General features: G+C 41.5%; 1 protein-coding gene across 9 annotated transcripts in view; it reads left to right on the top strand.

The window, feature by feature from the left end:
• Positions 1-16,215, top strand: part of LOC126469689 (molybdopterin synthase catalytic subunit-like) — a 106,051-nt gene that overhangs the window by 26,728 nt on the left and 63,108 nt on the right. For all 9 annotated transcript variants that reach the window (XM_050096849.1, XM_050096855.1, XM_050096851.1 and 6 more), the window contains 2 exons: positions 5,548-5,676; positions 5,758-5,889. In XM_050096849.1, the coding sequence (XP_049952806.1) occupies positions 5,548-5,676; positions 5,758-5,889 (261 nt within the window). The remainder of the gene's footprint in view (positions 1-5,547; positions 5,677-5,757; positions 5,890-16,215) is intronic.

The following is a 16,215-nucleotide window of genomic DNA, read 5'->3' on the forward strand; positions in this document are numbered from 1 at the left end:
ACCTGGTAGAGTGCAAGCCAAAACTGGAGCACTGTCTAGTTTAAATGGTTTGATGCAGAATTAAAATCATCTCAATTTCTTTTATTTGAATTTCTCCTTCCATTTCCTTGTTCATTCTGGCCATCCTCCACCCAACCATTCCTTGAATTTCTACAGGTCTAATTACAGCCCTGTTCATCCTATTTACCTGAAATTCTCTCCCTGATTGATTATTGTCATCAAAATTCCTCCTACAATCTTCACTGGTGGCTTCAGTCTGTCCACTTTATCAACATAATTTGAGAAATCATTAATATTACCCCTAGGGGCAGGTACAAGCAATTTTCTAACTTTCTGAGGCAACTTAGTTTCAAAACCCTAATTATTGATTCACTACCTAGGTCTTTGTCCAAATATTTCAGTTTATTTATCCAAAGCTGACAGAAACCTTTCACAGTACCTTTCTTTGAGTCAAATCTCTCTCCTCCCCAAAATTCACTCAAAATTCTCTGCTGCTTCTCTTTGGACCAATATTCATCTAAAACTGCTTTCTCAAAGCTATGCCATGAAATATAACTTATCAGCTACCTGAGCTGCCCATCCATAAGCATCCCCTTTCAAAAAACCTCTCACAAATGACATTTTCTTTTTGTCATTCCGCGTTTCAGGCAAATCATTAAATTCCCCAATGAAATCCGTTGGATGCACTTCCCCATATGGTTCAAAAGTATTAAATTTCGTACAATTAACAAATGAAGGACTGTTTGGGACAGTACGTACTCTATGCTTTAGATTTTGTACCTCTTCCATCTTTTTCTCTATTTCAACCAATTTTGAACCTACATTTTTATTTACTTTTACCTGTTTTTCCTCTACCACTACTGCACACTTGGTTTCTACCTCCATTTCAAAATAATTTTTAATCTGATGGATTTGGTTCTCAAGTTTAATCCTGTTTTCAGCTCAGAATTTCTTGGTAGTGCCTCCAAATGTTTACAATTAGTACAGAATTTATAATTGTTTATAAGTCAACAATAGAATTTAAATTATGAACCTGCCATGTTAGCCGAGAGCGCTAATGCACTTCTTCCTGGACACTCTTCCATGGATTACCGTAGATGCAGACAGCTGGGGTACATACACTAATCCTGTCCCAGGGGGTACGGGGTGGCGGCAGAAAGGGCATCCGGCCACCCCTTAAAATTAACTTTGCCAAATCCGTTCCTAACCATACCGACCCTGCAAAACTGCAGGACAAAGGCATCAGGAAAAGAAATAGTTTAAGTTACGAAACACTTACCGATTTCACCCTATAACAACAGATATTAACTAGGAATAGTCGAATTAAATTAGGAAATTGATGACATGCACAAAACTAAGCACAAAACTAGATCTGGTGTTATATTCTTTAAAACTGAGGGGCAACATTTCTCTTTTATGAAAATGCAGATTATACTCATGTATGTTAATGGTAATCAGTCAGAAATGAAAAAATGAATTTTAAGGAGGCAGATGGCAAAACAAGAGGAGAAGTAAAAATATCCCAGCTTGCTTCATCACAGGCAGTCACAACAAACACTGCAAAGAGGTGCTCTCAGAGCAGCTGGTGGAAGCGCAGTCTCGGATGGGGCTGAGGATGGGGGTGACATGGCACCTTGGCAGGCAGCAAGATGGCAGCAGCAGGTGGTATCTGCAGCGGTGACTGGAGACGGCTGTTGGTAGCTCAGATCGTGAGTGGCTTTCCATCAGTGGAGCACTGGCTTAAATACATGCCTGCTGAAGGATACATGTGCAAGTATCATGTGAGCATGTGACCATGCGGATGTAAATCAGTGCCCATGATTGCAGTGCTGTGTGCTGGCTGTTAATTGCATGCCCCCAGATGCTTTGGCGACTGCTGGCAGCTTGTACCTTGCCTCTACATGACATCCCTGCCTCCTTAAAAGGAGAAGGTGCAGCCATCGCAAAGAAGTGCCACACATGAGGGAGGAGGCACACCATAGCTGCCAGCACTGACTGACTCGAAACAACTGGAACAAAACAACAGTACAGTCAGCCAACGTGTAAACATGTGACTGAAAAATGGCCAACACGTGGATAACGAATTTAATGTAACCTTGCATTCCACAAGCACAGAATAGAACTGAAACATTATATAGAAAAAGAACCTTGTACATCGCATGAATATTTGCATTAGAATGCAAGCTACGATGAACAAGACTGCTGAGTAAGGGTTGTAGGACCCTTGACCACTGATACATACCAACAAAAAAAAAAAAAAAAAAAAATTTTGATCCCCGAAACAACAAACGCACGTTGGTAGTGCTTGCAACGAAACGTCCACGAAGACGCAAACCAGGGTCAAGAATAACACATGACAGGGTCTGCAGTGTCATTGGGAACAATGAGACTGGTGCGAGAGCTGCCAGCACCAACAGAAGCGGGCACAGGCAGCCGCAGTGATGCCATCGGGAACAATTGGGCCGACAGTAGCAGCAGCAGCAGCGGCGGCGGCGGCGGTGGTGGTGGTGGCGGCAGTCGCGGCAGTGGCGAGAGGAAAGGTCGTGGCAGTGCCAAAGAACTCACTGACATAGCAGCTAATGTTGGCGCCAACAGGACTGACAGTTAGAGGAGGGCCTGCCGTCACAAGGCCAGTGCTGACAGAACTGATGCTGACAACAGATGAATCAGTGTCTGTGTCACAGGCTAGGGTTGGACGAAGAGTAACAGGACTCCCGCCGTAGGACCCTGTGAACCGAAATCCGAGGGCCACACCATATGACAACACTGCAAACTACCTGATAGAAAATGGGCCAGCTTTCCGCACACACAACTTCTGGATGCTGAGTCCAGACACTGTTCTTGAACAAGTTCACTCGAACACTGTGGTGATGACTGATCAATATTAACCAAGGCCATGGCATGCTCATTACTTAGCAGAAGGCAACCGTCACAACAAAATGTACACCTAACCAGTCCACCAAAAAGTCTCCATCCATGTCCCTGGACGAGAGCCTGGAAAAATTGGACAACACAAACAAAAAAATTTTCCACATCCTCAGTGGCAACAAAACGAGCATTGCATTACCTACCTCATGTGTCGTAGACTATAAACTGCAGCTATTGGTGGTACAGGTCCCAGTCCTCTTTCTGACCATCAAACACATGGAAGTTTCGCACAGGTGGGGGAAAGGGGGGGGGGCACAAACACAGCTCAGACAATGTGCAGACATGATAATGGAAAGAGAGAGACAAACTTAATGCAAAAATATGCTGCCAGCGAACTGATACTTGGACCTTCAAGTACTGAAAAGAACTCGGACCAAAAGTTTCATTTGAGAAAGGTCACACTTGTACAACACATGAATGGGCCATCTGAAGTATGCTGAAGAGACAACAACTATAAAATTTGGTTCACATATGTGCATGTACTGAAAAATGTGCCATGTCATAGGAAGTGCAAAATGTGATAGGCACCACTGCCTACAGGCTACAGCAACACGAGAAGCACGAGACATTGCCCTAACAAATGAACCATCAGACAAGCAAAAATCCACTCGCTTGAGAAACCACATGAACAAACTTGAAAATGAACCCTTTTCCAGAAAACGAACTAAGATGCAGCAAAACAGTAAAAGCGACATGAAGAATCAAAACACTAAACCTTTATGCTTGTTACCAAATGTTCCATCCTATTATAGAGGAGCCAGGTTTGCTGAAGTGAGACAGTGACTTTGCAATAACAACTGTTTATTTACAGGAACTATGCTAAATACAATCTCTGAGAACAATGTCTACGAAACTGGAGAACAGCAGTGTATTAAGGGGCAGGGAAGATTAATGACGATATAGTCACGTGAGGCTGCTAACTCATAGGCAGTCTCCTGATGAGCAGCAGGTGCTGTGATAATATGGTCCTATGAGGCTGAGAGCTTGTAGGCAGTCTACTGATAATGACACAGTCCCACAAGGCAACAAGCATGTGGACAATCACAACAAACAATGCGAAGCGATGCCCTCGGAGTGGCTGGTGGAAGCACATCATCAGATCGGGCTCAGGACAAGGGTGGCACCCCACTTTGGCGGTCAGCAAAGTGGCAGCAACAGGTGGTGTCTGTAACGGAGACTTGAGCTGGCTATTGGTTGCTCAGAGCTTGAGACATAACTGGCTGTCTGTGAGCAGAGTGCGACTGTAGTACATGCCTGCTGAAGGATATGTGCAGGACATCACGTAAGTACGTGACCATGTGGACGCAAATTAGTGCCGACGATTGCAGCACTATGTGCTGTGACTTGCACACCACATAGTGGCAAGACTGACACTCCCAGACACTGTGGCGACTGCTGGCAGCTTGACTGTACACAGTTCCTTGTGTCTTCTGTTTACAAATAACGTCCTAGGTGAGGTAGGGGCTGTACCTGGCCTGCGAAACATACACGTCAATGTAAATAAACATGTGAATTTCACAGATTTTACGCTTAGCTGGTTTGGTGTCACCTTTTACACTAGTGTGCCAAAGATGAACGCTGCAGCATCAGTACATCTTATAAAAACAATGTAAAAGCGGAGCACAACAGCCCATTTCTTCCACTTGGAGTGGCTAACAGTGCCAAGAATGATCAGACACAATAACAAAAGCGTCAAATGAAGCTCGAATGTAACACTGATGATCTGTTCAGGACCAAGTGCAACTATCATTTGAAACTACAGCAGGCCTTACTATCTTGTACATTCTCAGATACCAGTGTTTTCTTCCTACAGTTTGCAAAAGAAACATTTGCTAGTGTCATCATGATGCCACAACAAATGATCTTCAGTCTCAGATCAACAATAATTTTTGAACCTCTTCCCTGCCAAAAATTATTATGCTGTTGGTTGCTCTGAGCTTGGTACATAAGTGGCTCTCCGTCAACGGAGCACCAACTTAAAGTACTTGCCTGCAGAAGGATACATGCGTGGTATTGTGTGAGCGTATTTAAAAAACTGATAGTTGGCTTTCATGAAACAAGATGTGTACTTTTTTAAGCTATTACTTCAACCACATAGGACTCCGAATTTCCCTGTGTGTGACATTCAGCTCATAATTTTTGTTTGTTCCATTGAGCAGGGTTCATCCTTCATATTAAATCATGTTTTGAGAACTGGTAACACCAATAAACAGTCATTATTGTCTGTTTCAAATATTGGGTCTGTTTTGATTGTTGTTCTACAGAGGGGTAGCAATAACTTTGTAATAACAATTTTTGGCCATGTCACTGTTGTGTAAAAGTCAAACATCAGATTACTGCGAGAGCAGAGAACACATGGTTACAGTGCCTTCATCAGAATTTAAATTCTGGTGAAGGCGCTCTTAGAAGTGTTGAAACCTGGTTAATAAGACTAAAAATTGTGACCGACGGCTCATTTGTTTCAATTTTAATTTATAAATGGTCACTAAAAAAGCAACCATGTTTAAAACTTTAAAAGTAGAGATGTTTAGTGTGTGCATTTGGTTGGGTTTTGTGATTTACATAATGTGAAGAGAGAATGTTTGCGAATGTGTTGTCATAGCTGTTACTACATTACAGGATCAGCAGCTTCCTTGCACAAGCGTTACCAAGCAAAGTGAAAGGAAGGTATTGCTTCTACCTCATTCTATCAAGCAACCTGAAAAAGCTTCCTCACAGTCAGACCTAACAAATCAGTCTACAAAGAAAGTAAGTTGTTAGTTTTACAATTTTAGGTTTCTTATTGTTGAATTGTATTACAATGTTTATTTTTACGGAAATATGTTGCAGGTTCACATACTTATGGTCACAAAAGATCGCAGGCTAACTGATTGTAACACAGCAGGTGCTCAGTATTTCAGTGGCACATGTGATGATACTAGTGATTCTCGTTCAGTTTTACGAGCTACATCTTCAAAAGATGTAAGTATAACACTGTAATGTGTGGAAGTTCATTGTAATACTGTTTTAATCAATGTAACAGGCACAGTTATTTGTGGGATTCAAACCCCATCTCTCCTTCCAAATTTAAATTTTCCGAGGTTCCCCAGAATGTCCATCTATCACATCTATACTCTGCTAACCACTGTGAAGTGCATGACAGAGGGTACATCCCAATCTACTGCACATCAAGACTTGCTTCTATTTGATTCACCTATGGAATATGAGAAGAGTGGCTGCTGCAATCCCTCTATGCATGCAGTAATGAGTCTAATCTTGTCATTACAGTCTCTACATGAGTAATATTTAGGAGGTTGTATGATATCCCTAGAGTCCTAACTTAAGAATTTTTGTTGAATTTTTATAAGTAGGCTTTCACAATATAGTTTGTCAATCTTCAAGCATCACACCCGTTCAGTTTTTTCTGCATCTCAGTGACATTCTCCTGTGGGTCAAAGAAATCTGTGATTATTTGTTCTGCCCTTCATTGTGTGTGTTCAGTATCCCTTGGTAGCCCTATAAAGTACTTGTACAGCAAGCTTAAACAGTATTATATGTGAATGGAATGAATATCGCTGCTGTCAGCTACAGCAGATCAGGTGGAATCAGCAGTGACAAGCAAAAATGTGTACTGGCCCAGGATTCGAACTCAGAATTTCCTGCCTACTAGGCAGGTGGGGTAACCACTGTGCCATCAGGAATACAGCGCTATCGCAACTGCATGGACTATCTCAGTACACCTCACGGCCGATCCACATTCCCACCGAGTGCCACCTATCCGCAGTCCCTGTCCATTATACTCCCGTTTGCTACTCAGAGATTCCCACAGGAGGTTGAATGTCTGTCATGCAGGAGATCCTGGATTTGAATCTCAGTCCTGTACACATTTTTGCTCGTCGCCACTGATTCCACTTACTGTCCTGCTGCAGCTGACAGCAGTGATACCCATTCCATTCACATATAATGTTTCACAGCTACGGGATCTGCGTGGTGTTCATCCTTTTGAAGGAGGAGACAACACACATTCATATAGTTAAACAATATTCTAGAATGGGCCATACGATTGTTGTTTAAGCAATCTCCTTTGTAGACTCTCAGTATTTTTCCAGCATCATAGCAATGAACTGAAGTCTACCAGCTACTTTACGTGTGACTGAACTTATATGATCATTCTATTTCATATTCCTACAAATTGTTTCATCCAGCTATTTCAGTTGACTGGTTCCTATTGTCATTCATTCATAATCATAAGATACATTGTTGTGTTTTGTGAAGTGCAAAATTTTACATATCTCTGCATTTAAATGAGCTTTTGTTCAGGCTGTGAAGGCCCAAGGAATGTCTACCAGCCCCATGTCCACCTCTGCCTTCTGGCATCATGTGGATGCGGTGTGGAGCAGCATGTGGTCAACACATCGCTCTCCTGGCACTTTTACAGACCATGGAGCTGCAACTTTTTCTTCTTCTTTCTTTTTTTTGTCAAGTAGCTCCTCGGGTGGTATCTTGAGGTGGAGGGCACCCTGAACCAGTCCTTCCACAAAGGAAAAATCCTCGGCAGTATCGAGAATCAAACTCGGGTCCTCCACATGGCAACAATCTGTGCTGACTACTCAGCTACAGAGACATACACTGCACATTTAAAGCAAGTTAAAAATTTTTGCACCACTTTGAAATCTCACCAGGATTTTACTGAATATTTGTGCAAATTTTTTTAGGCAGTATCTCATAATAGGTAACTGCATCATCCACAGAAAGTGTGAGCTAACTATAAATATTTTAACAGCTGTGGGTGTTCTCTGGTTGAGATTAGCATATCAGGGTGAGTCAGAAAGAGCTCAGCAGCAGCAGCAGGAACCTTTATTTACTTGCCAGCAGTGTGTACACATACTCAGGCAGCTGGAGGTCCTGCTCAGCTGCGATGTGAGGTGGAGCAGCCGGGTTGGATTGTAGGCGAGGGTGGCAGGTGGCATCTGGCACTGGCAAATGGCCATTGGCTCAGTGGCTGGGAGGGCTTGAGTTTGACCCTCAGTTGATTGATTCTGTTGGTGAATCCCCTGGGAGGCTGTCCAGTCGGGATGACAGTTGAGCAGTGGCGGCCTCAAGGAAGGCACTGACTTTTCATGTAAAGACTCACTGATTCGATTACCAACCTGCTATGGATGACCAGTATTTATATGCACCAAAGCATGTTTGTTGTGGTGTGGCTGCTGCAAATGTCATGTATGCCATGAGCTGGTCACCAACCAACGGGCAGGTTGTGGCATCTAGTGTGGGCGTCATGACACAGTGCCTGCAAATGGCAAATGGGTTCGTTAGGGCAATGAGATGTCTTGTGTTAGACACATATTGTTACTCTCTCCCCCTTTTGGAAGAATTCAGCCCTCTGAATTCTGTCCACTACTGTACCTGGAAGTAATAACTTTTACAGTTCATCTCGGACACATTCTATTAGTTCTTGGCTCACATTACTTGTAGTTGTCCTGTTTGCAACTCTCCAATACCTAAGTTTCTTCCTCACAGGCACCATCACTAATAGTACAGTGTGTCCCACAAAGGAGTTTACACTGTTTGAACATTTGATAACTTGAACAAAAATAGCAAAAGCTATGAACTTTTAGGTTGTGTAGATGACCATGCATTACTGATGTTATACTGTTGAAGATGTTCAAAATGTCATGTGTTAGTAATACAGCATTTGTGATGCTGCAGAATAGAATGTATGGTTGCCATTGAAATGGATTCAAAGGCAGTCACAATAGCCTCGCTCATGTCACCCAGCGTATGTGGTTTTGTAGCATAGATGATATCCTTCAAGTTCCTCATGGAAAGAAATCTAAAGGCATTAGATTGGGGGATCTGGTTTGAAACTCAATACTTCCTCATCGACCTATCCACTTCCCAACAAATGTGGTGGTGCATCATCTTGGTGAAAACAACGATCTTCACCTCGGTACAGTTGGTGAACAGCTGGTACAATTTGTTCCTGCCACATGGAAAGCTACTTTACATCTGTCACTGTTCCTTCAAAAAAGAATGGCTGTCCAAGTCCTCTTGACAGGCATACCATACCACACTAGCAACCCAGAAATATTAACAGCTTGTTCTTCCATAACATGGGATTATCTCTTGCCCAGTATGCACAGTTATGGCAATTGATGTTTCCATTCAGTTTAAATGTCACCGCATTAGATCAAACAATGACATCAGTCAGCTGTTCATTATCACAAATCCATTCACAAAATTCAAGGCACTTATCCAGATAATTCTCAGGCATTGTATGAAGAAACATGGGAATGTAGGGTTTCTACTTTGCTTGCTTTAAAGCGTGGTGAATGCATGATTTGCTTACACCCAATTTATGCACAACTTGCCATATGGATGTCTTTGGGGATCTTGTGAAAAGTTGTCTGTACCACTGCATTCACCCCTCTTTCGTCCACTACTGATTTCTTCCTGCCACATTGTCCCTTCTTCAGATTACACTCACTTCCTTCCCGGTGAAATTTGTCCCATAATTTAGTTATTGTTACACATGTGGTGGCGCAGTATCAAATTCTGCCTGCTATTGTCTCTGCACTTCTGTTTTGTTTTCAGATTTCCAATAACACTTTAAAATCCACTTTCTTTGGTCCAAGGACAAGTTTCCAGCCATCTTTTTATTAATGTGTAGTTACTGGCAACTGAAAATAAACAAATGAATGGCTACACACCCTAGTCAAGAGAGCACTATATAATCACAATTGGATCAGGTTGTCATTAATACCTCCTTTGTTATTACAGCTCAAATAGTGTAAAGCCCTTTGTGGGACACCCCGTGTAAGCCTGCAGGTGGAAGGTGGATAGGAGCAGGACCTTTTCAACACTACATTTTAAAATACACTATACTTGGGATAGTAATGGATGACACCTGTTGTTAGCAAATTTATGAGTGTGACTGATGTGGAAGTTCTTGACATGATCAGTATTGGCTGATGCTCATTATGATGCTTCCTTATATACCCAAATAGTTGCTGTAGTGAAATCCAACCATTCTGGGTGGTAAGCATCTGGTCCAGTAAGGCAAGAAGGCTAGGACACACAGAATAGGCTTTCTCTAGAGAGATTTTCAAAGGGAAGATCAAGAAGGGAGAGTAGTTAATAGGTGGAATTTGATTATGTGGTTGCAATAATGGTGGCAGGTAATTGAAAAGAGGGACCAAAGATGTCATAGTGTGTGCGATCGATTATTAGGCTTTCTTCTTTGTAGCTCTAGTCACTGTGTGTTACTCAACTGTCCTTGGTCATAGCATGTGCAGATGACAGTTAACAGGTCTGCCACCTAAAAGAGCCACTGGGGTCTAAACTTCGAAAGTATTCGTTTCCTCCCCATTGACATTTCCCACGGACACTTTTACATGGGTTCTTCAAGTTTGGTACAGGCTGAGCTTTCATGACCCTGTACTGTTTGTACCAGCTTTGTAGGGCAGACTGTGACTCCCTTGGCCCGACACAGCAGCAGTTCCAAAGTGGAGTGTAATATGTGGGACTTTTCAGGTGCAACAAGTAATAAAACATGCACCTTTGGCTGTATGAACTTTTTCAGAGATCTCCATTATCTTAAATGAATAAACTGACTCTGTTACCCAGAACAGAACATAATTTTTCAGGTGTTCTGTGTTATCAGTACCAAATACTGTCTTCAAACAGAATGATTTCCCATCCAGTTCTACTCTGCGCCATTCCAGATCGACTTTGGTAGGATGTTTACACAGACAATTCAGTCCAAGTATGACATAATTGTTTTTTCTAATATGAGGAAGTACTTCCATGCAAGACCAGAAGTCTTTCTCTCCCACTTGGAAGTTTAGCCATGCCAAAACTAAGTGAATGAAGACTGCTCTCACCTACGCCACTTAGTATGCCCTGAGGCAGGTTCAGATTCTTAACACCGTGTATACCTTGACTTGCTATGGATACCTGTGATCCTGTATCCAATAAAAATTTGCACATCCTTCCTCCTCCATAGCTACTCAAACAATAGTGTGCCACTGATTCAGCACATGGTTATTCTGTGCTTACATTTACTGGGAATGCTACACAGTGGGCACACTGTTCCCTTTCTCTTTTAACACAAAGATCTGAGCTCTAACCTGTGATCACATTCCCTGTGCTTGTGGAAACCTGCATGGACTTTCCTGTTCTGAGTGTCCCACTCTAATACACCTTGTACCCTGAGGTTTCCTACAATTTTGCTGATGTTACCATGCTGACCAGATCAATAGCACATCATTTTTATGTTAAAAATCACTTTCTTTTCCCTCATACTGGTCAATGCATATATCTGCTAATACTATCGCAGTTACTACAGCTTCATTTAAGGATATTGGGTACTCCACTTGTGCTTTGTACGTAATTTCAATTGGCAAACCCCTAGTATTGGACAATCATAACTGATTATACAGCAGCATTTTTGTCACAGAACGGATAGATTCAGCTCGAATTGCAGTGTTCTCTGGGACAATGACTTAACTGAAATCTATATCAGTAATTATTACTTGTTACACTATCATGCCATATGTTGTGAAACCACAGTATTTTGTTTATATTTGACTGAAAATTAAATGAAATGGAAAAAAACCACCTGTTTAAGGTGTTTACTGCTCTGTATTGCGATCTCAGTATATTTCAGTCATTGTTCCAGATTAGTTGTTTCCATTGAAATAATGTACCAAATTTTTTTAATGGTTGTGTAGAAAATAAGGAGAGACACAAAAATAATAAAAACTTAAGAAATTGTAAGTCAAATGGTATGAATTGTGAATATTAAGTGCAGAATACTTGTCACACTTTTAAAGAAAGCACAGACTCGCAGTTCTATACAAACAGTATGTAACGTCATAAGTGATTAAAACTTAGCTGTAGACTGGGAATCGAATCTGGACCCTTGCCTTTCACAATACATTTTGTGTGTTGAACTATCCAGTCAAGATTTATGATCCAAAAAATCGTTCTGGAAACAGTTAGGCTGTACCTAAGGCATTTCTCCATAATATCCATTTTGCAAGCAGTGATAGTCCAACAAGGAATGCAGAATAGTTTCTGAGCCATATAACTCCTGTGAAGTTTGGGTGGTGAGAGAAAGGGACTGAGAGAATTGAAGCAGTGAAAGTGGGCCATGCCTGGATAGCTCAGTGGGTATGAGCATTGCATGAAAAAGGCGAGAGGCCAAGTTTGAGTCTTGGAATCACACACAGTTTTAATCTTGTCAAGAAGTTTCACAACCTTGTACACTCCACTGTAGACTGAAAGCTTCATTTTGGAAACAACCCTTAGGTTCTGGCTAAGTCACTTCTCCAAAATTTAAGTTCTGTCAGGTGCGCTAATACAGCAAAACATGGAGGGGAATTTGTGTGAAGTTTGAAAACAAAAAGCGACGAAAGATCAGCCATCTGCTATCTCAAAATAGACTCTGATTTTATCATCCTCCCTGCAGACAAATCACTGTCATGATCGCCTTACAGAACTGTGTGGCTTCACCTACAAGTTCTGCTGCAGCAATATATGACTCCCTTCACCCTCTGCCGCCCCCCCCCCCCCCCCACCCACACACCTTACATGTGCATCCCCAAATCAATAAACCCAACAATGCCCCATTGTAGCTAATCACCAAAGGAATCTCTGCTCTTGTTGACCAACACCTCCAATTAGTTGTCCACAGCCTAGGGTCCCATATTAAAGATGGGAACCATTTTCTTCACTAACTGTCAACCGTCCCCACTCCATTATCTGGATCCCTCTTTGTCACTGCTGACGTGCCACCTCCCTGTACACTAATGTACTCCATGCCTGTAGCCTTGCTGCTTTTGAACACTACCTTTTCCCCTGCCCTTCCAGCTCCAAATCCTACATCCTATTCTATCTGTTGTTGTGCCCGACTTCTTGGACACTGAGGTCGCTAGTAATAATGCATTTAATTAGAACACTCTAAATGAGTAATACTTTATTAACTACCACAAAACTTATCTTTGCTTGCCAGGCTCAGCTGTAGCTATGGAACAACACACGTGAACTCGTGGTTCAGAACACACTAAATGACCCATGATTCCTGAGTGGTGAATTGAAACAGGTTCAGAATGACCTCACTCCCCAATGGTTGACACAGACTGAGTCATGGCTAGTAGACAGCATGACGGCATTACTCTGACAGGATCTTCCTGGAAGTGGGCAGGATCTCACCTCAAACAGAACTGTGCTCCTGGTCAGTGGCATCACTATTTCAGATCAGAGGCACAGCAGTGGTACCTCGGAACTACAAGAGGCGCGGCTTCTTTCTAGCATCTCATTGGATGCATCATGATACCACTTTGCATTGCAGTGTATCTGCAGTGGTTGATACTTCTTGCACCGCTCTCGATACTTGACGTCAGGGTTCTATATGCATCTACATCTTCATGAATAGCTACTTCTCCTGTGAGGGGAAGATATAAATTCTCACCTAACGATACATGGTTACCTTCTGAGTAAGGTACTGCGAGAATGGGAAATGGAAAGTGGTTCATGAATTGCGCCTGTATAGATCAATCATAAAGGGCAGTTATCAAGGAACTATTTGGAAATACACAAAATTGATGTTTATCTTGGGTTAAGCAAGAGTAATATTGACAGGGAGAGTGATTATGCAGAGGAGTAATACAATGATGTTTAATACTGATATGATACTGCCTATCAGCTAGTTTCTTAGAAAGTGAATGAAATTCTTCTTGCGAAGCTTATCATGGCAAGGTTTTGGGCTAGAGTGTGAACAACAATGTGTCTACCAACAGCTTGTGCTCATCTGTTTGCTATTTGAGATATCCATTTCGTAGGTATTTAATTTATCTTAACGTATTCCAGCTCTGCCAAATCATAACATGTTCTTGATTGTAATTCTGTCACAGTTGCATGTAATTATGCTGGCGATTAGTTTCGAAGTACAAAGTTCATTTTCAATTTCAAGCCATATGTATTAAAGCTACATTAACAGTGCTTGGGTACTAGTCTAGTTTAACTGCACTTTGTGAACACGTCGACATTGTGAAACTGGTCTGCATGCATTGTGATTATGCATCATGTGTATATTACATTTGTGTAAATTGACTGACACCTAATCAACTGCTGTTAGTGCAGTTTTAATTGGCCTGGCTTGAAAATGAACTTTGTAGTTTGAAATAGTCACCAGCGTAATCAAACACAAATGTGGCAGAATTACAATAAAGAGTTTAAGTTACCCAAGTCACTATTCCTGTCCTGAGTTCATGTTGTTTTGACATTGCAAAAAAAAAAAAAAAAAAAAAAAAAATGGAATTCACATATAAAGAAAGCAGTCCTCCATTTCTCTATCATCCATTGTGTGTACTAGTACCCCCTGTAAATGATCTCTTATTATGAGCCTTTAACAGTGCAGAAATGGTTGGTGTAATGGATATGTAACACCTTCATTGTTGTGTACTACTTCATACACAACGGTAAAGAGAAATGACTTACAGCGTGTTGCAGCGGCTGTCGTCATAAGGAAGCAGGATAGGAGCAGAAATGATTAGCGAACATGTAAATACAATAAACAGAAGTTTTACTTATCTTGTAGATTTCTCCAAGCATTTGAAGAAACTTTACAAAAGAACAAACAGCAATAGAATCCAGCCATTACGAGAAGCAAACTAAAGCATCATGCAATGTGAGGCTCCTGCTACTAATGCACAAGCAAACTGTCAGACTGACTGACTGAGAGTGAAGACTGTTGAAGACTATGCCTGCGACTGAGACTGGGCCATGTAGCTGGCACCAGCCATCCAATTTGCAGCAGCAGAGGACGCTTGTAGTCAGAGCCACTGAAGGCATGGCTTAACAGGCATTCATCATTCGATCCATGGGCTCCCTGCATGACCGCTGTTATTGTCTGTTGGAACCATGAGTTTTGATTGCCAACTGTGAGACACTGGTGAGTGTGGTATCAATCTATGATACTACATTCGTGACATTTCTCTCAGCCTCCTTGACTGGACTTTCAGGATATTAAACGTGTGATCTGAAATTTTTGCCACTGTGTGAGAGGTGAATATTTAACTAACTGTCCAACTCTATTGAGTTTGATCTGTTTTCAATATGCCAATGACCCTCCATTACATTTTGTCCAGTAGATGATGCTTGAGGGCCATTCAACAAAGTTGAATAGCCAAGGTGCCCTTTTGCCCTATCACAGTAAGCCATCTACATAGCTGAGATTAAAAATCAATGCTTGGAACAGTTCAAATCCTGGTAAGAATTTTTTTATTCCCAGTATCTGTCTGGCAAGGGGAGGAGAGATGCAGGCATAACATTTGTGATCACGAGACTTTGCACTTAAGTCCAGGGCTGAATGCCAAATCTTTGTACCATGCCTCGCAGAGCGCATGGATAGGACATTGTTGATGGCTATATGTTTGTCAATGGCTATATGTTTGTCAGATCGGGACTTTACTCTTAATGGCCTCTTTGGTGCTATTTGAAAGCTTATCACTGGGTTTCAAACTCACCTTTCTCCCGCCACCACTACCATTGTCATTGTCAACACGAACGTAACAAAAATCTATGCAGACACACTCATCAATCACGTACTTGAGACAATTACTGTTAAAGACTCCTGGGACACAAATCTCAAGTTGCACCAATTAGAATGGCTTGCATCAAGCTGCAAGCCAAACAAGTAAGCAAGCAGGTGGCAATTTCTCTCCTACTCTTAAACATGCAGTTGTCAACTAGGTGGAGATGACATTGATAGATTTCAGTGCTATTTGTATGCCTTTTATACTTTAGTACTATACTACTGTAGTAACTGTACAGTCAACATTCATATCAACTTTTTTTCCACAAGTTTTTGTGGTATTATTTTTATTTATTTTTTTTCAATTTATGGAAACCAGAATAGTTCTGGCAGTGATGATAAAGCAGTGATCCCATTTAGGTACTGTGATCTAAAACTGGCCACAGTGGCAGTTTGTTGGTTTCATGTTCCATCGATTTTGCACAATAAATTGTAATGATGTGGAATGAGTTTTTTTACATTCACATCACAAATTAATTTCTATATATTGGCTACATCCTGAACATGTGTTAAAAGAGAGAGAGAGAGAGAGAGAGAGAGAGATTGAGAGATTGAGTTACTAATTCCTACCCACCACCCCACCAACTTTTTAGTCATTACAATAATAGAAATTCTTCTACAGAATAGAAGGAGTTGTCAAGTAGTAACTTTTTTAGTTTGTTTTCAAATTTTACTTTGCTGTCTGAGATATTTTACATCCCCCGGTAAGT

This window comes from Schistocerca serialis, chromosome 3 (assembly GCF_023864345.2).
Source record: "Schistocerca serialis cubense isolate TAMUIC-IGC-003099 chromosome 3, iqSchSeri2.2, whole genome shotgun sequence".
Taxonomy (NCBI): domain Eukaryota; kingdom Metazoa; phylum Arthropoda; class Insecta; order Orthoptera; family Acrididae; genus Schistocerca; species Schistocerca serialis.